Below are 24725 nucleotides of genomic sequence, written 5' to 3'. Positions count from 1 at the left end.
GGAGAAAGCCCCATTATAAACATGATCATTAGATATCTTTATTACATATTCTTACATGGCAAGTACATTTTTCTCTTCACTACAGTATTGGCCAAGAAATGTTTCACTTTAATAACTCGTATGATTTAGTTGCTCACAACTTCAGAATAAAAAAAAAATCTAGATTTTTTAAATTAAATGGGTAAGGACAATAAAGCAACCTTTCAAACTCTGTCACTCATATTAAATATTTTGTTTCATCATTCCTAGAAATCCCATTAAAAGAAGAACTAATCTCTATCAGTGTTTTATTTTATTAAGTTAATTGTTGAAAAACACAATCTCCTTGGAGGTTTATTATTTCTGGCCAATAATCATTAGGGAAATGAATTTAAACTTAAAATATTGATTTTAACATTTTTAAATTTAAATATGTTTTCATTTAAATAAATACCTGAGGAAGTGCAGTATTAAGCTGTCGTTGTAGAGAATCCCTCTCATGGCCAACTTCATGTAGTTTACCCTGGGTCAATGCAAGTGTCTCTTGATTTTCTCGCAGTGTGTCCAAGAGGCGATCACGCTCTTCCAACATGGATACCATTAATTGCTCAAAATGGGAATCAGCATCCGACTGTAGGGGAGAACCTGAACCACGGTTTCCACTTCCCCCGGAGGGAATCTCTGCCTCACTGATGGTCGGCATCACTTCACACATCATCTTGAAATGAATGTAAAGATTAGTTATGAAATGATAAAAAGATCAAATCAAGTAGCAAAACTAAGATGCTACAGTGTTATCTAGCTACAAGCATCCAATTATACTTATCTGAATTTGTCACACTTTCTTTACAAATTTACAGTATCAGACATCTGTGTGTAACATATAACTTGATAAAACTTACCAATAATTGCCCGTGCTAAAGTTCACTTGACATGAATAATTGTTTAAAATTCTAACTTACCTTACTAGGTGCTAATGAAAAAGTATAGGGGTAGACCTTTATCTGATTCCAGCATATGGTAAAGGGTAAGTACAGACATTCTAATTTACATTAATTGCTAGTACAGAAAATACAGCAGCTGCATTGATAATTCCAGATAGATTAATTTGAAATAAATGCATTCAGCAAAAGACATAACAGGATTAAAGCAAACTTATTTGTTCATGTGACTATTAATCAACTATCATAGCCTACTGTACGGGTGTCAAACTCATCGCATCACGTGACATGTCGTGACATATCGCGACTTTTTTCTCATTGCTGGAGCTGGGGTGTGGAGCTGGGGTGGGTGTGGCCTACACATGATGAAACCGGCCAGTGGGCCGGCAGTTTGACACCCCTGGCTGCTAGCTAGAACAAAATGGGGTATCTAGAAGACTCTTATAATTACTTTAATTAATTTTTAAATTTTTACTATCTACTTCTATTTCTCTAAACTTGGGAGGGGGAGATGCTCTATCAATATATTTTAAAGAAATATATTGATACAGAGACAGTATAGATACCTTTTTGCAGTGCTTTATTTGTAAAAAAAAAAAAAAAAGGTGCGGGAACTCACACACATCATACAACCCGCCTTGCCTACCCTACAAGGTTCTATCCAAAAAAGGTGCTGGAACTCTGTTCTGGGCATTCTATGAGAAAAAAAGCCCTGCCTTTTTGCAATTGGATGCTATTAACTAATAAAAAGAAACTTATTATATTTAAAAAGTTCAAAAGAACAAATAAGTATTATCACAAATAAATCATTAAGACCTGAACTCTTCCATCCCAAGTAAATGCTGGATGTTATTAATAAATTATAAGCTTTTCTGTGATTCTATAACTTTCAGAGCTTGAATTAAGATGTATAGGGATTTAAACAGTTTAGTACAGCATTATTAAAAGCTTTAATAAGTTTCTGGAAATGAGTCATAAAAAAGGGAAATTGCTCTTTATTAAAGGCAACCAAATTTGTTTCAAACTTTTTTACCCTTCACAAGTTTGTAACTATTGAGCTAAACATAAACAATTTTCTCCATTCCAATTTGAGTTCTAATATTTTAAAAGCTACATAATCAAATGAGAATGAGTTTAATCATTTTAAATTAAACTATGTAAACAGCACTGAACTAATATGTTCAGAATGGACACTTTGGTTATTTTATTCTAATAATCCATCACACCTCATGATCATAAAAAGTGTTTATTGTGCAAGCTTCAATTGATCCACTTACCTTGTTTGATAAAAGAGATTTGTCACAGACCAATTTTTCCCAACGATATCAGCTTTTTTCAGCAAGTTTGCATAATGATTTCCAAAAGCATTTGATATGGTAGAGCAGCCATCCACTCCGACTACAATGTTCATTCATTAAATAATCCCCACCTTGGGTAGTTCCACAAGGCAATAAGTAATCTTCCTAACAAACGCTAAGCCAACAGGAGGGTCAATTAATCTAGTTTTCCACAGTAAGCAAATGGTTAAAGCAACGTTGTTACGGAACTAAGCTCCCTTATTCAAAGCCTGGTCCACAAGTCTTTTTCAAAGGCGAGAGGTTACGTGCAAAATTGTGCAGGATGTAGAAATGTTACTTTAGGTCACAACGGCATTACTTCGACAACAAAAAAGAAGAAAGTAGCAGAGGCTGTTGCAGTTCTCCCGGAGGCCCCAGAAGACGCTCCTCTCTTCCGCCTCTTCAGTTTCCGCGTCTTCCCCCTGCACTTAGAATTCCTCTTTTCGGGGGGTGGGAGGGGGAGGTTGCCGCGAAAGGAAAGCTTCAAAAGAAGAGCCAAGAGCCAAAGATCATCCCTGGGATGTGGCTGCCAACCATTATCCTTCCCTTCTTCCACGGGGAGGCAGGAGCTCTCCGCACCGCCACCTTCACGAGGCAGGAGAGTTAAAAGAGCAGAAAGCGGGGAAAAGTTGCAGGACTGGGCTGAAGAGCCCCCGAGGGGAGCCTCTCTTCCGAGGTTCCCCCCCCCCTCACCGGGAAGCCGCGCGGCTTTCCAGGGCCGAGGGCTGCTCCTCTGGAGGCCTCAGGGGACCCGCAGCGCCAATGCGGAGTTCTGCGCTCCGCTTCTCGCTCTCAACTTCGGCCTTCTCTGCCCAGGTAGCTCCGCCTCCTGCCTCCACATCCCCATCCGAGGTAGCTGATTCGGAGATGCTCCCGAAGGCTCTTCCGCCTCCCCACGACGGCCGGCGGAGGGGCAGCGGCGGCGAGCCGGTGCCGGGAGAGCGCTGTAGGGACGGCGAGGAGCTCCGGGAGGCGACCAGTGCCTGCTTCTAGCCGAGCCCCGGGCCGCCGCTCGGAGTTCGGCCGCCGCCTCCTGGGATTCCCGACAGCCTTTGCGGCTTCAACCTACAACGGCGTGGACCACAATGCAGCGCGGCGAGGCCTTCGTCTCGCCCTGGAAGGCGGAGGGGTGGTTACCCCTTCAGCGAAGCCCGACTAGTTTTTTGGGGGGGGGGGAGTTGGTTTCAGGGCACCGGTGGAAAGGCTTTTCTCTCCTCCTGAGAGCTGGAAGACGGAGCTGGCCGCGGTCTCGCTCTGAGGGAACAAGAGAAAAAGAATAGCCCCGTGAGGGCATAGGTGGGAGAAGGTCCGTGAAACACGGAGGTCGTCCTTCTAAATAAACAACACGTGTGCAGTAGTAATTGAAGGCCACGTCGTCGTCCCCCCCCCCCCGGTCTTCAACGATCCCAAGGGAGTCCTTACCGAAAGCTGCCCCTGGAGGCTTGACTCTTGGCTTTTTGCCAATTCTAAGGGGAATAGCTTCCAAATAATACCTCTATCCATGTAAAAGGCTACTGGGGAGCGCAAACGAAGGGTGCGAACAGAAATTCGGGAGCATCTGCGAAGAGAACTGCGCTTTCTGAAAACTGCAGTTTGGCAATTTGTAGAAGGGCAAGGAGGAGAGATTACTCCACCAGTTAATGAGTTACAGAGTCAGCAAGGGTTAGGCTGTTTCGGTTACTTAACAAATAGCCTTAAATCGGGACCCTTAGAAAGTTACCTTTGGATTAATTTGTTCATCCTGGTGAATGCACAGATGATATACTTCGTCAATCAAGTGTCAAAGAATTCCAGAAAGAAGGACTGACAATTCATATGCGTTTCTCTGTAGAAAAGTGAAAAGAGAAGCAAAGTGGACCTATTTTTGAGTAAATGTAGCTAGCTTTCAACTAATAGTTTTATTACTCATAAAGACAGCATTTTTCCTTAACTTTTGCCCTTTGGGAAAATAATTTTTTATTGAGTCCACCAACAGGATATTTGTAGAAATCTCTGCTGCTACTGCTGCTTGCTAAGTAGCAAGTATAGATTCTATTCTATTCTATACAGTAGTGGCTAAAATTGTGGAAACCTTTTGGGAAAAGTGTATAGTAGAAATGCCACCTTTGGTTAAGTTTCCACCAATTTTTCTTTTATTTTCTTTATAACTGTAGCTTTGTTCACTTAATAATACTATTTTATATCGCTTTCTGGGCAACCAGTCAACTCTTTGCACCATTACTTTAATTTTATTACTTTACAAGCTCACTAAATGAAGAAAAAAAAAACCAACCAACTTGATAGCGATCACATAACACACTGACAAATGTCCTCCTCTCAGCTTCAATACATGATACCAATAACTGAATCTTACTGTGATCTGATTGGCTCATTGCCAAAACAAGATGACACCTGATTGGCTCTCTAAACACTCATGCTCATTGGCTACAATCAGATGAAGGAAAGGAAAGGTATCAGCCTAAGCAAGTTGTGCTTCCTTTTTCTGGTTATTTGGCTATAACGTTTCATAGAATACAGTACAGATAATTGAACAAACTTTGTTGCATTACATTCTTGATTAAATTATCTTTCCATTGATATATAATTTTATGGTCCTACTCCAAAAAAAGTGGTGTTATTAGCCATCAAACCTCAAAAATACACTTTTCCCAAAAGGTTTCCACAATTTTGACCACTACTGTATGCTAGGTACTTCCTAGGGTGCCAGAGTGCTTTGGTATGGATTAGATGACAAAATGAAGGAATGGGGGAATAGTATTTCTACTAAAGAAATAAAAAATTAACAAACCAGGAGAAAGTATCCCAGGCATTAGCAGCATGAGAGAATACATTGAAGGCCAGGACTCTCAAGAGAAAAAAAATAAGAAATGAGTGCTGGAACAGAAAACTGAGTGACGTAAAATAAAATGGCTCAGTGGATGCAGTGCATTTTTGGCCATAGCTTTGTGCAAAATTAGCCCCCCTTGAGCTCCCGGTTACCACATGGCTTTCATGCACCAAGTACCAAGGAATGGATACACATTAATTAAACTGCATACAGTATATGTTTTAACATTGCATTCACCTTCAGCATTTTAAAAGTCGGGTAGACAGTTTTTTTCTTTTAGTTGGATATATCCTTGTCATTAGGAAGAATAGAAATAAGAATAAAAATTAATATAAAACTGATGAATACAATTCAGACAAGACTATAAAATCTAAATAGAAGCAAATACACGCTAATGTAAATGTATAAGAAGATTGTAAAAATATTTTTTTACTTATGTACAAAATAATAGCTATATTTTATATCACTGTTAAAGAACATCATTTACCAGTAGAAGCTTTCACAACCAGAATCTGATGGATATTACTGAGCTTCAGTCAGGTTCAGGCACAACCAACCAGAGATCACCTTTCACCAACCTGTACCAATTGGAAACTAGCTTGACTAAAGACCAATAAATTGTCAGATACCTGGCTATAAATACAGGAGCTCAATCAATCCTTATTCAGTTGCTTGTGATCTGCATATGGACAACCTTGCTCTGAAGATGCCAGCTGCTGTTCCTGGAAAAATGTCAGGAATTCTGTCTAGAGTCTAGTCTAGATTCGACTATAGTCACTAACTCTAAAGCTCAACATTGGCCAACATTAATACTGTGTTTCCTCAAAAATAAGACTGGGTCTTTTTCCCCTCCAAAAGAGACTCCAGGTCTTATTTTGGGGGGATGTCTTACCTCCGGTGCTGACAGCCCCACCCAGCAGGTCCACTTCTGGGGCCAAAGGAGCATCTGCATTGTGCAGATGCGTTTTGGCCTGCATTTTATAGTCAGGCCATTCCGGAAAGCCTAGGCAGCTGAGTACCAAGCTATGGATTCAATTCATAGCTTAGTCCTCGGCTGCAGATGTCTTGCAGAACAGAGCTATGGATTGAATCCATAGCTCGGTTCTTGGCTGCACAGGCCTTCCAGAAAGGCCTATGCCTGAGAAATGCAGGCCTGGCTGCAGAAAACACCACAGAAGAAGTGGGCAGGTGAGGAGAGGCCTGGCTGCGAGATAAGTGAGTGCGGGGCACATGGGGCAGATCCAAACCCCAATCCATGCCCCAGCTTGATTTGTAAGTGTGTACCTCACCCCAAAACTAGGGCTTTATTTTGGGGGTAGGCCTTACTTTTGAGAAAACACAGATAATTATTGTTTAAAGAACAAATTGAACTCTGACAAGCTTACTATCCTGTCTTCCTGTTGAAAGAACAATCTTCTACAAATTCATAATCACCCTTTTAGAATAATCCAGGCACAAATAATCCAGTATTTAACCCTGTTTGTAAATGGATAATTCTACATGACTAGGATATAATTTAACACCATGTTAATTTTTTTAAACCTTACTATTTGGGAAATGGCATTTGTAATTACTGTACCTTAAATATTCAAAGCTCATTAATAAAAAATGTACAAAACCTAGAATATAGGAGAAAAAAAAATCACTGCAAAATTGGATAGCAGTTGCTACTTGAATACTGTCATGGATAATGGAAAAGAACCAGTTCAGTTGCAATAATGTTGTGCATTTTTTGCCGGTGACCAGCCTTGCTCAGCTCATGGTCCTCAATGGTACCTCAATACTCCTGAAGATCTTCATAAATGACCTAGCTGACAGGTCTGAATGGAAGCTCATCATATTTGCAGATGACATTAAGCTGGAAGGAACTGCAACACTTCGGAAGATAGACCCAAAACTCAAAAGGAGCCCGAAAGACTTGAGCATTGGGTCCTATTCAACAAGATGCAGTTCAGTGGTAGGAAAAGTTAAGATCCTGCACATAGGCAGGAAAAGCCAGATAATGTACACATGTACAGAATGGGCAATAGCTGCTGAACAGTAGCGTTTTTAAGAGGAATCTAGGTGTCTTCGTGGAACATTGCTTAAGTATGAGCCAGTAGTGTGCTGCAGCTGCCAAAAAAAAGCCAATGCAATCCTAAGCTGCATCAACAGAAGGGATAGCATAAAGAAGACCAGTATGATCTGAGTCCCTAGGGATTGGGCGGCATATAAATTTTATAAATAAATAAATAAATAAATAAATAAATAAATAAATAAATGATAGTGTCGCTCTATACTGCACTAGTAAGGCCACACTTTGAACACCGCATGGATTTCTGGTCACCATGACAGAAAAAAGATGCTGAGGCCTTAGAGTGCAGAGAAGAGCAACAAAGATGATAAGGGATCTGGAGGCTAAGACGCATGATGAACAACTAATGTTTAGCCTAACAGACTGAAGTCTTGGCGTGATGTAAGATCTGTCTTCCAATATTCTTTAGGGCTACAAGCAGGTACTTATTTAGTCACAGCCCAGAATTAGTCCTTAGCAAGAAATACTGTTCTTTTTCCTCACTGTGGTTGGCTAGCCTGGCCAAAAAATGTCAGAAAGCAAGAAATGATAGCAATAAGAACTAATAGCAGGAATAACTGTGAGCTGCTCAGTTGTTGCCTGCCAGCCCTCTGGAAAATAGTGGAGTTTGAACTTAGGATCCAATTCTCATTACTGCTCTTGGAAAAACAACAACAGGCCTATAGTAATGATGTCATTGCTTGCTTACTCAGACACGCTTTCCACTCCTTTCTGAAAGGGAACTGATAAACGGAGACATATCAAATACTGACAGGTATTTTTTATTTGGACATGCTCTTATCCTTGCAGCTCAAAATGCAGCAAGGATGTGCGGAAGCTGCCAATGCTGATAAAGAGGTGATGAGAGACTACAGTGAAGAATAGCGGATCTTCCTCAAAGACCCCATGAAAACTGGAATTGGCAGTCAACCTCCTGAATGGGAGAGATGGCCCAATGCTACTAGATGGCCATATGAGTAAATATGAGTAAAAGAATAACAATATCCTAATTTCATCAGTTAAATAAAAAGTGAACTTTTATGGTGCAACCAGTGAGGATCGTAGTTTTAAAAATGGCATGAATGTATCCCTCTATTATTTGTATATAATTAGTGGGGATATGTAAAAAAAGGTGCTTTGAAGCAGGTGAAAGTTCTTGGATTGAGATCACAGTGCCAAGATATTAAATACTTGATATACTTAAAGGCCAACATTTTTGTACTGGAAACTTAGAAGAAGAAAAAAGACCCACTCAACTGTTCTAGTTTTGCAGTAAGAAATGAGAACTGTTTTCCCACAGAGAAGCACAGCACTCCTGAAAGAAAGTGGGCCTGAGAGCATCAGGAGAAAAAGAAATTACCTGAGATTTCAGGAATCTACACAGATGGGGACAGTGGATGAAAGGGATGAATCTATAGTTGCTCTACAGAACAAGATGTTATCAGAAGAAGAACTTCAGGCTATTGTGATCCAAAGGCAAGATAAAGAGAGCTCATAAAAAAGCCAGCAGGGTGAATAAGGAACTGTCGGATGTCCTGAAAACCAGAAAGGAAGTATACAGGAAACAGCAGGAGATACGATTACCAAAGTGTATAAGGAAAGGCTTTTTTTTATAATTTTACTGGACATTTTACTTGTGTAAATTTACCTGTTCGTGACTCCTGCAAAATTCAAAAAGAGTTCATTTTTCTTAGACTCTGTATGCCACTATTAATTACAGGAGAAATTAATTAATTATTTCAGATTTGAAGCTGCCTGACTCTGTAGGGATTCTGGGCGTCTTACAATTTAAAAATGTAAATGGGATTTAAAAGAAATCAAGCTGCATATCTAAGGAAGAATACAGCTGATCAGAACCAAAAACCAAAGAGGCTCAGCCTAGCTCAAGATATGGGAGAACAACCAGGTCATTAATATTTGCAGAAAGTCAACAAAGAGGGAGCAATATGGATTTCTGGCTAGAAACAGTACATATGTACAAGTGGATCCAGAAGCATTTTATAATAGCAAGTAAGTGTTTTATTTGTCAAATTTAAATAGCTGCCCATCTTACAAAACAGCTTTTATTAACTTCTATCATGTCAAATCATAAAAAGAGACGGAAGCCTGCAATAATTTGATTTTGATCAGTATCTTTGGGAGAGTCAAATTAATGCCACCAGACTCTAGCAGGTTGTGGAATAATTATGGAGCATTACAGAGTGTTCCTCTTACTTTTTTAGGATAACGTGGAGGCAGCAATATTCTTTTTAAATCTCTGGTTCTGAAATGAGGTATTTTTGACAAGTACAGTTATAAGTTACAGTTACAGTTGAAAAGTGAAGATCCAATCTTCAGTATACAGTAAATCATTTTATTTTAAATCTAATTGTAATGTTAGGATAGATGACTAAAAGCAGTGATGGGATTCAGCCAGTTCGCACTACTTCGGCAGAACCGGTAGCTAATTTTTTATTGCCCAGGCACAGAATGGACTTCCAGAAGCGGCATCCACACAGAGAACTGGGTGTTCACATATTTGAATCCCACCACTGACTAGAAGGCTCCTTTAAGTAGGGACAAGATGAGTGAGCTCTTGCAAAGCTATTTGCCTCACTGCAATTGGTGTATTTGCAGTGGTATTTGTTTTTGTTAATTGTTTTTCAAAAACCGAAGAGTACCATTGGTTTCAACCCAATAGGATCTTTTTCAGAATACCCAGGCATGGATGCAGTAAAGAATAGTGCTGCATTGGTCTGTGTTCAACTCAGCACCACCCTGGCGGCTGGGGAGTATCCAGTGGCACCATTAGGAGCCGACCTCACTGCCAATATTTCCATTTACATACAGTATATGAAGGGAAATTAAGCCATGATCTAAGCCATATTCATTATCTTTGTCTTCCTACAGAATAAATCATAGTCTTCCTCCCCACTAATGCTGGCTCAGGAATTCTGGGAGTTGAAGTCCACGAGTCATAAAAGAGCCAAGGTTGCCTACCCCTACCCTAGGACCTCCCCAATGAGACTTAGGAGCAGCAGTTATAAGTATATAGTATATGTATAACTTTTAAACTAATTACAGCCTCCACAATTTATGGATACAGTGGTGTTGTGTTTGTTGAATTCTATATTTAATATTCTTTTTAATTATTGAATAACTATTTTTTATTTATTTACAATATTTACATATTGCTTGTCATTTTGAAAATCCCAAAGTGCATCTTTTCAGAGCTGCAACGGTCACAGTAAACAAGGACTGGCATGTTATTACCTTCTTTAGCTGAAGTGTTATAAAAGCTATGGCATGTGGTTTATATATCACAGATAACTGAGACAATTAGACTTGAAGCAGAGTCAAATATCTATGCACCCTGAAATGTAATCATGTGATCTAAATAAATATTTAGGATAATGTAATAAACGTATTAATATTAATATATGTATTACATGTATTATTGTTTTTATCAATGTATTGTTTTTTTCACTTCTGAAATTGTTTCTCTCAGAGGAACTGGAATGGGATAGTGAGTCCTCCGTCTACAGTCCTTCACGTACTTATCAGATCTGTTCTGAAAGAGATTTCAGATCCACAGTGGAGAAGTTGATGGGTCTGTAAGAAAACGAAGACTTATTTGAAAGGAGGTCAAGTGGTGGATTGTTGAGTTGCACCCAAATTTAATGCCATTACTCTGTGGATAGACAATAATGTACAGGGGTTAACACATTGCAAAATTTTAAGGCTAATTAAATTGTGGAGCTCAGTGGGATGATTTTTTATTAGTCATTCTCTTTCAGCCAAATTCACCTTGTACCTTGTTTGGATACAATTTGAGGAGGCCCCCATGTAAAACTGACTTGATTTCTCAGAGAAAAAACAAGACATAAATGCAATGAATCAATAATCCCAGGCCTTTAAAATGTCATTGCTAATGCTACACTGCATCCATCAAATAGAATCAGAGACCTATACCTGAAGTGTATTTAAAGTACTTGGACATACCTAAACTATGTCTTTTTCATTATATGGATGTGGGGGAAGAGTTACAACTTAGAGCTATCTTTGTATCTTGCCTGTCACAAAACATGGAAAGATACTTTGCCATGTTTGGGTTTCTGTGTGCTTCATTAGCAATCAAAGCTTTGCCTTAAGAAAAGGAGGGGAGCACAAGGAGGAGGCAAAGTATGTTAATTGTCTAATTACGTAAAAACTGGTTTAAGCAGGAATTGTGTGTAACATAACACATACCGTAATATAAAAAAAACCCCATCCATTGAACTAAGAGGTATAGAAGAAGGCAGTGGCAATAAATAATTAGCAGTGTTCCATCATATAGGGATTTTAAAATTAGTTTCCTATTGCAGATATTCAGTTAGGTGTGGGTTGTGAGGTGTTTTTTTTTTAAAGGAATCCAGCCTTCCAGTTCAGAACTGTGAATTTTTCATCTTGGTAGAATTGTTGTGATTTAAATTGCTACAGTATAACTGGAGAAATTGTTTCCTGTTATTACTGGAAGAACATATCACGACTGCAAAAATATTGCTGAGCTTCTCCCTAAGAAAGGTGAGCAATGCATGCTTAGAACTACAGTCAACAATACTGGAAATAAATGCAGTTTTGCGTGGACATCCGAGCTTCATTCATCCTCCTGGGTGACAGAAGTTTGAAATTGTTAATGACTGCCCTTTTAGCTTAATCTGACAATTCTGAATCTCTTGTTTAGTTCTTAGAAGCTGTATGAAGAGGTGGTTCCAGTAACTGATCAGGCAGCCTATACATTGAATAAATTATAATAATAACGATTTGTTCACTTTATATGCTACCTTTTCTCTAGGCGCTCAAAGCAGGGACACAGAGCAGCCTCCATCTGCAGTCTTCAAAGGGATGAAAGTCATTCCAGATCAGAACCACCCTATTATTAGTCTACCATTTCAACTACTTCCCCATCAAACAATATCAGAATATCCAAACTTGGTCTGAGGATTCTATGGCAACCACATACAAATGATGTATTTTATATTTCAGGTACCTCCTATTATGTTTTTATTCGGACTAGGACCTAAAGCCAGCACTTAGTTTTCCAAACATGGAGCCACCAGATCTGTTCCATTGCAGCTACTGTTGGGCATGTCTCAGCGTTTGGCAATTTGGAAATGGGTTAGTTCTAAATCACGTCCCTATCTATGTAGCAGTGCAGAAGTAGCTCTCTTTTCCTGCAGATGTAGAGTTGGACCTTGCTGAAGTAATTTTTAAGACGTTAGTACTTAAAATAGAACAGCCTTGTAGACCTTTCTAGCCCATACTTTCTTTATAGAAATATAATTTCTTTAGTGATACTAAGTAGATCCTAATAGTTTACTTTTGTCTGTTCAAGTGCCTTTTGGGTCAAAATGTTGAATATGATTGCTTCATTTTTTAAAAGTTTTCTCCATGGAATCACATCATATATTCAAGAAGTTTTTTTATTAGTTTTTTTTTTTTAAATTCTTACCTAGCTTATTCTGTATTTCTAAATTTCCAAGATTCTTTGTTGCTTTTTAAAAAAAATACAAAGCAGTTGACAAGGGCTATACTTGTCTGTGCTAGCATGGAGGGATGTGGCTTTTGCAGAAGAAACAAACATTGCCTGAGGCTCCTTAACTTCGTTTGTTTTAACATTTTCAGTGGAGATATTTGGCTGTGGAAGCACAATTCCAAGGGGCTGGTTTTGTATTACCAAGTCCAATCCGGGATGTCCCTGGTGAGAGAAGGTCAAAATACTCAAGACAACATGAGCATGAGATCAAAAATTCACCCCTTTTTATTACCTATGTGCAGTGCATGTAAATAGGGGCAGAATTTGATTTCATGATTGTGGCTGCTATCTTCCTTTTTTTTGGTTCGCCTCCAAAGACACTCCTTAGTCCAATTACAGGTTATCATAAATGTAATTATAACACAGCTGTGTGTTTTTTTTTAATCTGACTGAAAGAACATTACTAATTGGGAGGAGGCAGTGGTAAGATTGCTTTTGTATAAAATGAAGACATTGAGATACCGAATATAGCATGCTGCACATAAAATACAGTATGCTGTTTGACCTAAGCTATATAGATATAAAGCAGGGCCCTTGAACATTTGATAACTGCACAGAGAAAGTCCCAAGTTGGAATTTATAAAATGAGTCAAAGTCCCACAGAATCTTTTTGTTGCTCCAATGTGATCCAAAGTGGGTAAGGCTAAAAACGTTGGCCATTTGTTTGATATTTTACAGGATTCTTTGGATAATTAAAAGAATAACACAACCACTTCAAGATTTGTACCCATTTCATTGTACTCGGAGGCCCCAACTCTATCCAATTTGAGATTATGCAAAGTCTGGTACATCAATTTAGTGAAGCAAAAGTTGCTTTCTAGGTTTATTTGTATTGATTCAACACATTTCTACACTGTCCCTCACCTAAATGACTCATGTTTTCATGAGGAAACAGCTTAAGACCATGTCCCACTGTTAACTATTAGCATATGCTACTGTAGTTTGAAAGGAGTCAGTATTGTTTCTTTTTATTATTACTTTTCACAATTGAAATTTAAGCTGATACAGGCTATTGTATGCCAATTTTACTGGAAAATACAGCCCATGGCTACATCAGTATCCATGGATTGGGTTATCAGATGCAGGCACATTCCTTGTGTTCATCTTAATAGGTTCATGAATAAACTGTCTATGTCTATATAGAAACAGCAAACATAAAGGCAAGCAAAATTAGGAAAATCTTTTAATTGAAGCAGAACTTTGCAAATTTGGCTACAAAAATTTTGTAAACTATTACGTAAAAGCAAAATGTCAAACATTTTCTGTGTCACTTTGCTGCCATCTAATGATCATTCATGTCTGCAGCCCAGATGTGGCACCCCTAGTTTTCTCTTGTGAATGTTTAATTCAATGCCAACAGAGTCTCTTCTGACTGATCCTACTGAGTTTCAGCTTCTTTCACAGCTTCTTCAACATAATCTGCTGCTAGGTTCATTCGACAGTCCCTGAGAGCTTTTATTATATCCTCCACCTTCGCATCCTTTCCTTTTGATTTTTGCCATTCTACAAGCGACTGCATTAATTGTTCTTCCAAATTGTAGGGATTAGCAGCTATAATCTTATCCATCTTGGCATCTGAAATTCCAAGTTTTCGAGCGAGCATTTTCCAGTTCCTTCCAACATGTTCACATATGATTTCAAAAGCTCTTTTCAGTTTATCTACAAAGAAAAGCATAATGCAAATCAAACTGATGAATTGACGTGGGACACCTATGCATGAACTATTATGCATCAGTTTTATCCCTTCCTTGTCTTTCTCTGAAACTCTTGCTGCTTAGGCTTCAATATTTACTCAGATTGGAATAAGGTCCATTCTACCCATTACCATCCAAATGAAGTATGATATACAAATTCTGCTTAATTTTTGACAGTCTCAGTGTTATATTCTAAGACAGCAGTTCTTAAAGTATGTTCTGGGGATCCCTAGGAGTCTAACACCTTTTCAGGGGGTTTGTGAAGTCAAATAAATACGTACTTTTAAAGTTGTCAGTTTTAATTTCTAATATAGTAAATATCAATAGCTATAAAGCAAATTACTTGCACCAGTTCCTGCCCACCTTGCAGTTCAAAAGCATGCAAATGCAAGTAGATAAATAGGTACCACTTTGGTGGTAACAGCATTCTGTGTACCTCTGGCTATAGTCACGATGGCCACATCACCATATAAGTGTCCTAAGACAAAACTGGCTCCCTTGGGTGGGGTGTGGATATCAGAAATGTTAATATGGGGCTAGTCACGTCCTCTTCTACAAGCTTCTGGGAATCTCAGAAATTCTGTTCTTAATTAACACCCTTCAATTATCTTTCCTGACTTGGCACTCTCCTGGGAGATTAGTCCCTATTGAATAAAGTGAGATTCATTAAAGAACTACCACAGATTAATAATAATTTTAAATTTATTACAGATGGTCGTTGAGTTATGACTAGTCAAAATTAATGTCAGTCATAAGTTGGGTCACTCATGTGATTCATCTGATTTTATGACCTTTTCTGTGGCAATTATTAAACAAATGCCAGTTGTTAAGGAAAGCAATAGTTTGCAATGGGCCCAGTTTTTCAAAAAGCGAAGTAAATGCCGTTTTTCAGTAAAACTGTCGTAAAATGTTGTATGACCATGGGACAATGCAGCCTGGTTGATGAGCACCTGGTGCGATCACACGACTGCAGGGGGGCAGTGACCATCAGAAGTTCTAACTCGAGTCATAAGTGCCCCAGGAAGATCCATCATAACTCTCAATGGTCGCTAGATGGCCTGCATTAAGTCAAGGAATGCTCATATACAATTTGTGGGAAAAAATTTACAAAATGTTTTATAGATGGCATCTGGATCCTAAAAAGCTGTCCTGTATGTACCCGAACATGCAACCTAAATGTTGGAGATGTGGTTGCTTGGATGCAACCTATTTTCATGTTTGGTGGACTTGTAAAGTTATTAAAGCTTTTTGGATTATGATTTGGTGGAACATTCAAAAGGTTTTTAAAAGGAAGATTAAGTTTACTCCCCAACTGTTCCTTTTGGGAATTTTCGTGGACTTTAATGTTAAAGAAACTATTTTAATGTTGAATTTAATAACAGCAGCAAGATTACTGGTGGGTCAATATTGGAAGAAGGATATTCTGCCTTCTTTAGAATAATGGGTATTTAAGGTTTCTAATTTAGCAGAAATGGCTAAAATTTCTGCTTATTTAAACGATCATTCACAAGAGAGATATTTTAACGTATGGAGAAGAGGGATAGAATATGTTCAGAAGAAATATGGAACTACAAAGTTTCACTTATTCTATGAGTAATGATTTTGTTTATAAACTTATGATGTTAAAGTTTGAAGAGAGTTAAGGGTTTTTATGATTTGGTTCATTGTATAATTAGTAAACTTAAATAGATTATGTTTAATATGTTTGCATAATCCTGTATTTTGCTCTGGGAAGTCGGGGGGGGAGGGGGGTGGGGAGTGGATGGGTTGAAGTTTAAGTAGTTCAGATAAAGTAGAAATAGTCTTATTGTATATAATATTACTGTTTTAATTTTGAGAGAGGAACTGCCCGGGCATTTCCCCTGGAATGCATCAAGAGGGAGAAGAAGAAGGCGAGAAGTAAGTAGGAAGGTGGAGGTGAAGGAGGAGAGGGGGTGAGTGAAGAAAAAGAGGGAAAGAAGTAAGTTGGTTTGAGGTGGGATGTGGTTCGGGGGGAAATGGGCGGGCAAGACCGAATGTGGTGTGTATCAATTTGTTTTATTTTTTATCTGAAGTATTTGTAAGATTGTTATGTATTGTAAAGTTGAAAATAAAAATTTTTACAAAAAAAAAAAAGAAGAAAAGAAATGCTCATATACCAGTAGTTGCTCCCTCCAAAAGCTGAAAGCTACTGCTCCCAGAGTTTCCAGTTACATTTTTTTTAATATAAATCTCCTGGATAGGACTGGGCAAGATGCAAGGGCTGCAGTTACTTAATAATCTTCTTTCTCATATGCCTCTCTTCTCTCCTGCAGTTATCTGAGGGGCAAAAGATCTCTGGGCAAAGGAAGGTGGTATGAGATGCCAAGTACCAACAGTTAATCTGGAGCAGCTTGCCTGGCTAGAAGCAACTTGCCTTTTGAACAAGTCACCTTGGACTTCCACGGAATATTCCTATAACTAATTATTTCACAAAAATAACCCCAAAGTGTCTTATAGCACCTAGAGATCCACCTTACTGGCCTGAATATTTACCAAAAAGTAAATCCACTCATAACCAGTGGGATGCATTATAAACTAGTGTGTGGAGGATTGCTGTCCTGCCCCTCAAAAGACCAAAGGATCTTTTTTTTTTCAGATCAAAAAGAAACAAGAGCAACCTACATTTCTGTTCATCATCTGGCTGACGACCTGGATCACCATCTTCTGTTTTGACATACTGCTCCAGTTGAGTTAATAGATCTTCTCTTTTCAGGGTTTTGAGCAGCTGTCTCAAAAACCCTACATCGTTGGAGGCAATTTTTTCCTGTTCCAGGAGAATCGCAAAGAGCTCATTGCCACGGCTCACCTCCTGAAGTTTTTTTTTACCAATGTGGCTGTGGCAAAGAAATTTAAGATCTTCAAGCTCCGCGGGCGACAAGGCCCTTGAAAATGAATTCAGCAAATCCAGAAAGGGATCCATTCCCGGAAACCTAGAAAGAATACAGGGAAGGTTCAGAAGGTTTTGTTGAGAGGCATAGGCATGGCTAAAAAAAACAAACATTCTTCCTCTCTTTAATGCCGATTTCCTCTTTTCCGAAGTATGCCAACTTCTAGTTATCACAACTCCTGGCCAAGCAGAATCCTAAAATGAAAACTACAAGATCTTGAAAAACGTCTGCACGTCTCTTTCTTCAGGCGAAACGCGTCTTTCCCTCCAGCCAACTAGCCGGCAGATTTCTATTTCCACAATGCATCCGGTTCGATCCTTAACGACATAGAGATCTTTTTTTACTTTTGTTAAAAGTGTTCCAGCTAACCCAGTGTTTCCCAAACTTGACAATTTTAAGGCATGTGGACTTCAAGTCCCAGAATTCCACAGCCAGCAACGCTGGCTGTGGAATTCTGGGAGTTGAAGTCCTCATGCCTTAAAATTGTCAAGTTTGGGAAACACTGAGCTAACCTTTTACGTGATCCTGATGAGATATGCTCATTTAAAAATCTGGATTTTTAAAAAAGAAAAAGCAAAACTTTGAGACCTGCTTCCTCTTTCCTGACTGCCGATTCCAGACATCACAAGATGAAGAGGCTGCCTGGAGAACGCTCCTCTGCCCCGCATCTTTCTGAAGGGTTCACCCTGGAAGGTGTGGTGCTGCCCAGCTTTTACTACCAACCTGTTAAATCCACGCACTGTTTGATTCCATAGGTGTTGAAGGCGTTGCAGACGTACAGAACAGTGGAGATAAATTGGTTGCTTTTAATACCTATATATTGGTATTAATGTGTTTTAAAAAGGACTGATTTCACTTGCCTGCTGATCTAAGGTATTTCTGTTTTATTAAAGAGCCCACATTAATTCATCAGATACTATGATGAATCTTTAAAGAAGGGCATTTCCGAGTCATCTTTCCTTTTTACTTCATAGTGATTTTTACTTAAAGATTCAGATCTCTCTTGACAGATGATTCCAGATGAGTTTTAAGATGACGATAGTAGTAATGCCACCCTTTGAGAGCGACAGCTTCTACTATTCTCAGTCAGAAGGTTGAAGTTCGCTTAAGCTGAACTCAATTCTTGGGGACTTTGTGAACCCACACATGTAGCATCTGTTTCAGCAGTATACAGCAAGGCTTTTCAACCTTTTCACAGACTGTACCACTTTTAGGATATGGCAATATTCAAATACCACCAGTCGCCTAGCAAGGTGTCAAAAACTTGATGACAAAAAAAAAAAAAGGAAAAAAGTGATAAACTGCAGATAATCCTTGACTTACAACAGTTTGCTTAGTGACTGTTCGAAGTTACAACGGCACTGAAAAAAGTGACTTATGATAATGTTTTACACTTATGACCGTAGCAGCATCCCCAGGGTCATGTGATTTACATTCGGATGCTTGGCAACTGATTCATATTTATGATGGTCACATTGTCCCAGGGTCATGTGATCCCCCTTTGCAACCTTTTGACAAGCAAAGTCAATGGGGAAACCAGATTCACTTAACAACCGTGTTACTAATTTAACAACTACAGTGATTCACTTATCAAATGTGGCAAGAAAAGTCATAAAATGGGGCAAAACTCATTTAACAAATTTCTTACCCCTCCTCCTATTATATCCTCTCTTCTCTCCCTTTATATCTTATCTTCTCTCCTCCTCCGTCTTTTATATCTTCTCTTCTCTCCCCCCTTCTTTTATATCGTCTGCCCTCCCCCCATTTCTCTTTGGTGCACCTCCAGCTGACTGCTCTCAAGACTGTGCATGTATTGGACATGTATTAGACATGTGCGCAACATATAACTTGGTAAAACTAATATATATACAATTGCCCATGCTAAAGTTCACTTGACATGGATAATAGTTTGAAATTCTAACTTACCTTAGTAGGTGCTAAAGAAAAGTATAGGGGTAGATTTTTATCTGATTCCAGCCTATGTTTATGGGTAAGTACCAACATTCTAATATTTGCATTAATAATTGCCAGTACAGAAAATGCATTAGTAGCATTATTGCAGATAGATTAATTTGAAAGGTATGAATTCAGCAATAGACACAACAGGAATAAAGCAAACCTATTTGTTCACGTGACTATTAATCAACTATCATAGTCTATTGTAGGACTTTTCAACCAGTGGTACGTATCCCACTGGTGGTATTTTAGCATCTTGCAGATGGTATGCATACAACAGGTTGAAAAGCAGTGTAAAAAAAAGTGTAAAAGTGGATGAGCTAAAGCAGCGCCAGGGAAGCTTGAGGGATAATCAGCTGGAACTGCAGTGTTACTGGGGCTCTGCTAAGAGGTCATACCTCCAGCTGATAAACGCTTCCAGCGCACCAGGAACAGAAAAAGAGGAGGAGGGAGAGAAGAGAGGATATAAAAGGAGGAGTAAAACCAGTACTTTTTTTAACGGTTTGTAACGTTTTATTAGATTATAGAATAAAATACAAAAGCAAATAGTAGGACAGTGGAGAGGAAAAAGGGGAAAGAAAAGTGAGGGGGAGAAAGGGGAAAGAAAAGGCACTGACTTCTAACTTCCTCTGTTGCAGTAGAATGAAGCATTAACATCAAACCTCAACTTTGTCCTTTTCCATAATAGTATAAACTAGCCATTTCTATAACAAATGAAACCTAAAATCCCCCCCCCCTTTTTTTAAGTCATCAAGTTTTTGACACCATGCTAAGCATTGGTGGTACTCGAATATTGCCATGTCCTAAAAGTGGTAGTCTGTGAAAAGGTTGAAAAACCTTGGTCTATTAGAACAAAATGGGTATCTAGACCAGGGCTTTTCAACCTTTTCACCCATTGTACCATTTTTAGGATATGGCAATATCCGAGTACCACCAGTCGCCTAGCAAGGTGTCAAAAACTTGATAACAAAAAAATGGCACTGAAAAAAGTGCCCCCCAAGCCACAGCCGAGCAAGACACCTGCCTGCCCACCTGGTGGCGCTTTTTCTCCTGTCAGAGGTTTTCATTGTTGTGAGCATTTCTGTTGAGGATTGGCAGCGGAGGTGGGGTGGGAGGGTGTTTGGTTTTTATTCCCCGTCTGTTGGGTGGTTGCAGCAGGTTTTGGTCACTTCATCTGACCCTGGGACACTGTGACCATCATAAATATCAATCGGTTGCCAAGCATCTGAATGTAAATCACAAGACCCTGGAGATGCTGCAACATTCCAGCTGATCGGCGCTTCTTCTGGGCTCAGCAGAAGCACCAGGATCAGTGTTGCTTTCCAGCTGATTGGTGCTTCTTCAGGGCTCAGCAGAAGCACCAGGATCAGCGCTGAGCTCCAGCTGGAGCCTGGCGCCGATCCTGGCGCTTCTACTGAGCCCTGACAGTACCGAAGACGCGCCGATCAGGTGGAAAGCGTCACTGATCCTGGCGCTTCCGCTGAGCCCTGACAGCCCTGCAGTTCCAGCCATCTCTCGCTCAGGCTTGTGCAGTGCTGCCACTGGTTCAACTCATTCCCCTCCCCCACTACCACTTTTCTAGGGTGGTCGCGTACCACCTGCAAGGTGCCAGTGTACCACAGGTGGTACCCGTACCACTGGTTGAAAAGCCCTGATCTAGAAGACATAACTGCTTTAATTAATTTTTAAATTTTTACTATCTACTTCCTTTTCTCTTGAGTTTGGGGTGGGGAAATGGTCACACAATATCTTTTTAAAGAAATACAGTAGTGGCCAAAATTCTGGAAAGCTTTTGGGAAAAGTGTACAGTAGAAATACCACCTTTGGTTAAGTTTCCACCAATTTTTCTTTTATTTTCTTTATAACTGTAACCTTGTTAGATTAATAATACTATTTTGCATCGTTTTCTGGGAGACCAGTCAACTCTTTGCACCATTACTTTAATTTTATTACGTTTTACAAGCTCACTAAATGAAAGAACACATAAAAACCCAACCAACTTGATAGCGATCACATAACACACTGACAAATGTCCTCCTCTCAGCTTCAATACATGATATCAATAACTGAATCTTACTGTGATCTGATTGGCTCATTGCCAAAACAAGATGACACCTGATTGGCTCTCTAAACACTCATGCTCATTGGCTGCAATCAGATGAAGGAAAGGAAAGGTATCAGCCTAAGCAAGTTGTGCTTCCTTTTTCTGGTTATTTGGCTATAACGTTTCATAGAATACAGTACAGATAATTGAACAAACTTTGTTGCATTACATTCTTGATTAAATTATCTTTCCAATGATATATAATTTTATGGTATTACTCCAAAGAAAGTGGTGTTATTAGCCATTAAACCTCAAAAATACACTTTTCCCAAAAGGTTTCCACAATTTTGGCCACTACTATATATTGATACAGAAATAATACAGGTGTCTTTTTGCAATTGGGCGCTATTAACTAATGAGAAGAAACTTCTTAGGAAATACTATATTTAAAAAGTTCAAAAGAACAAATAAGTATTATCACAAATAAATCATTAAGACATGAACTAACATAGCTTTGAACCTGAATTCTTCCATCCTAAGCAAATGCTGGATATTAATAAGTTATAAGCTTTTCTGTGATTCTGTAACTTTCAGATCTTGAATTAAGATGTATAGGGATTTAAACAGTTTGGTACAGCATTATTAAAAGCTTTAATAAATTTCTTGAAGTGAGTCATAAATAACGGAAACAGTTCCTCTTTATTAAAGGCCACCAAATTCGTTTCAAACTTTTTTACCCTTTACAAGTTTGTAACTATTGAGCTAAACATAAACCATTTTCACCATTCCAATTTTAGTTCTCATATTTTAAAAGCTATATAATCAAATGAGTTTAATCATTTTAAATTAAACAATTTAACTGACCTAACGTTGAGGATGGACTCCTTGATTATTTTATTCCAATAATCCATCACACCTCATAATCATAAAATCCACTTACCTTCTTTGATAAAAGAGATTTGTCACAGACCAATTTTTTCCCAACGATATCAGATTTTTTTCAGCAAGTTTGCCCATTCATTTCCAAAAGCATTTGAAATGGTAGAGCAACCATCCAACCTAACAAGTCTTTTTCAAAGGCGAGAGGTAACGTGCAAAAAGGCCGAGTGCTTTCTCGGCGTCTTTGGGCCGGCAAATTGTGCAGGATGTAGAAATCTTACTTAAGGTCACAACGGCATTACTTCGACAACAAAAAAGAAGAAAGTAGCAGAGGCTGTTGCAGTTCTCCCGGAGGCCCCAGAAGACACTCCTCTCTTCCGTCTCTTCAGTTTCCGCGTCTTCCCCCTGCACTTAGAATTCCTCTTTTCGGGGGGTGGGAGGGGGAGGTTGCCGCGAAAGGAAAGCTTCAAAAGAAGAGCCAAGAGCCAAAGATCATCCCTGGGATGTGGCTGCCAACCATTATCCTTCCCTTCTTCCCCGGGGAGGCAGGAGCTCTTCGCACCGCCACCTTCACGAGGCAGGAGAGTTAAAAGAGCAGAAAGCGGGGAAAAGTTGCAAGACCGGGCTGAAGAGCCCCCGAGGGGAGCCTCTCTTCCGAGGTTTCCCCCCCCCCCTCACCGGGAAGCCGCGCGGCTTTCCAGGGCCGAGGGCTGCTCCTCTGGAGGCCTCAGGGGACCCGCAGCGCCAATGCGGAGTTCTGCGCTCCGCTTCTCGCTCTCAACTTCGGCCTTCTCTGCCCAGGTAGCTCCGCCTCCTGCCTCCACATCCCCATCCGAGGTAGCTGAGTCGGAGATGCTCCCGAAGGCTCTTCCGCCTCCCCACGACGGCCGGCGGCGGGGGCAGCGGCGGCGAGCCGCTGCCGGGAGAGCGCTGTAGGGAAGGAGAGGAGCTCCGGGAGGCGATCGGTGCCTGCTCCAAGCCAAGCCCCGGGCCGCCGCTCGGAGCTGGGTCGCCGCCTCCTGGGATTCCCGACAGCCTCTGCGGCTTCAACCTACAACGGCGTGGACCACAATGCAGCGCGGCGGGGCCTTCGTCTCGCCCTGGAAGGCGGAGGGAGGTTACCCCGTTTTTTGGGGGGGAGGGAGTTGGTTTCAGGGCACCGGTGGGAAGGCTTTTCTTTCCTCCTGAGAGCTGGAAGACGGAGCTAGCCGCGGTCTCGCTCTGAGGGAACAAGAGAAAAAGAATAGCCCCGTGAGGGCATAGGTGGGAGAAGGTCCGTCAAACACGGAAGTCGTCCTCCTACGTGTGCAGTAGTAATTGAAGGCCATGTTTCCGCCCCCCCCTCCCCGTCTTCAACTGTCCCAAGGGATCCTTATCGATGAATTTGTTCACCCTGGTGAATGCACAAATGGAGCACTTTGACAATCGAGTATCAAAGAATTACAAAAAAAGTACTGACAATTCATATGTAGAAAAGTAGAATTCGAGAAGCAAAGTGGACCTATTTCTGAGTAAATGGAGCTAGCTTTCAACTAATAGCTTTATTACTCACAAACATAGCATTTTTTTCTTAAGTTTCTTTAGAAAAATTAAACTTCTACTGAGTCCACAGTAGATTTGTAGAAATCCTTGCTGCTACTGCTGCTTGCTAAGTAGCAAGTACAGATCGTACTAAGGGAATATATGCTAGGGTGCCAGAGTCCCCCCCCCGCCCCCCCGAGATTTCAGGAATCTACACATGGGGACAGTGGATGAAGGATGAATCTACAGTTGCTCTAGAGAACAAGATGTTATCAGAAGAACAACTTCAGGCTATTGTGATCCAAAGGCAAGATAAAGAGAGCTCATAAAAAAGCCAGCAGGCTGAATAAGGAAGTGTACAGGAAACAGCAAGACATACAATTCCCAAAGTCTATAAGGAAAGGCTTTTGTTTTACTTGTGTACATTTACTTGTTTGCGACTCCTGCAAAATTCAAAAAGAGTTCATCTTTCTTAGTCTCTATATGCCAGTATCAAGTACTGGAAAAATTAATTATTTCAGTTTTGAAGCAGACTGACTCCATAGCGACTCTGGGTGTCTTACAATTTAAAAATTGTAAGAAATCAACCTACATATTTAAGACTACAGTTGATTAGAACCAAAAACCAAAGAGGCTCAGCCTAGCTCAAGATATGGGAGAACAACCAGGTCATTAATTTTCAGAAAGTCAACAAGGAGTAATATGGATCTCTGGCTAGAAACAGCAGATATGTACAAGGAGATCCAGAAGCATTTTATAATAGCAAGTAAGTGTTTTATTTATTTATTTGTCAAATTAAAATAGCTGCCCATCTCACAAAACAGCTTTTACTAGCTTTTAACATGTCAAATCACAAAAACAGAAGCCTGCAATAATTTCATCAGTACATTTTGGAGAGCCAATGTAATGCCACCAGATTCTAGGAAGTCATGGAATAATTATGGAGCATTCCAGAGTGTTCCTCTTACTTTCCTAAGATTTCATGTATTTATTTGTACCACACTGTGGTGTCCACCCTATTCCTAGCCGTA

General features: G+C 39.8%; 2 protein-coding genes across 7 annotated transcripts in view; both read right to left on the bottom strand.

Annotated features, from left to right (window-relative positions):
- Window positions 1–3384, bottom strand: part of PPFIA1 (PTPRF interacting protein alpha 1) — a 58569-nt gene extending 55185 nt beyond the window's left edge. For 2 of the 6 annotated variants that reach the window (XM_039356815.1, XM_039356818.1), the window contains exons 1-2: window positions 2198–3384; window positions 434–697 (exon numbers count right to left, since the gene is read on the bottom strand). In XM_039356815.1, the coding sequence (XP_039212749.1) occupies window positions 434–697 (264 nt within the window). In that variant the 5' untranslated portion in view covers window positions 2198–3384. The remainder of the gene's footprint in view (window positions 1–433; window positions 698–2197) is intronic. The other 4 variants (XM_039356819.1, XM_039356817.1, XM_039356816.1 and 1 more) reach the window with 3 other exon arrangements.
- A 10476-nt stretch (window positions 3385–13860) lies between these two features.
- Window positions 13861–23231, bottom strand: FADD (Fas associated via death domain). Its single transcript, XM_039356880.1, has 3 exons — window positions 22235–23231; window positions 17029–17336; window positions 13861–14350 (listed from the first exon to the last, which is right to left on the bottom strand). Exons 1-3 carry the CDS (start codon window positions 22309–22311, stop codon window positions 14070–14072), a joined length of 666 nt encoding a protein of 221 aa, XP_039212814.1. The 5' UTR covers window positions 22312–23231; the 3' UTR covers window positions 13861–14069.
- Window positions 23232–24725: the final 1494 nt, after the last annotated feature.

This window comes from Crotalus tigris, unplaced genomic scaffold (genome assembly GCF_016545835.1).
Source record: "Crotalus tigris isolate CLP2741 ecotype Arizona unplaced genomic scaffold, ASM1654583v1 scf7180000018831.1652172, whole genome shotgun sequence".
In the NCBI taxonomy this organism is placed as follows: domain Eukaryota; kingdom Metazoa; phylum Chordata; class Lepidosauria; order Squamata; family Viperidae; genus Crotalus; species Crotalus tigris.
The sequence above is the reverse complement of the archived record's forward strand: the minus strand, read 5'-3'. Positions and strand labels throughout refer to the sequence as shown.

Bases quoted from the DNA above. Each gene is read 5' to 3' on its own strand.
- FADD (XM_039356880.1), bottom strand. From the start codon at position 22,311: ATGGGCAAACTTGCTGAAAAAAATCTGATATCGTTGGGAAAAAATTGG. The intron at 17,337-22,234 runs GTAAGTGGATTT...TATTCTTTCTAG, and splicing joins AATCTCTTTTATCAAAGAAG to GTTTCCGGGAATGGATCCCT. The intron at 14,351-17,028 runs GTAGGTTGCTCT...TTTTCTTTGTAG, and splicing joins GCCAGATGATGAACAGAAAT to ATAAACTGAAAAGAGCTTTT.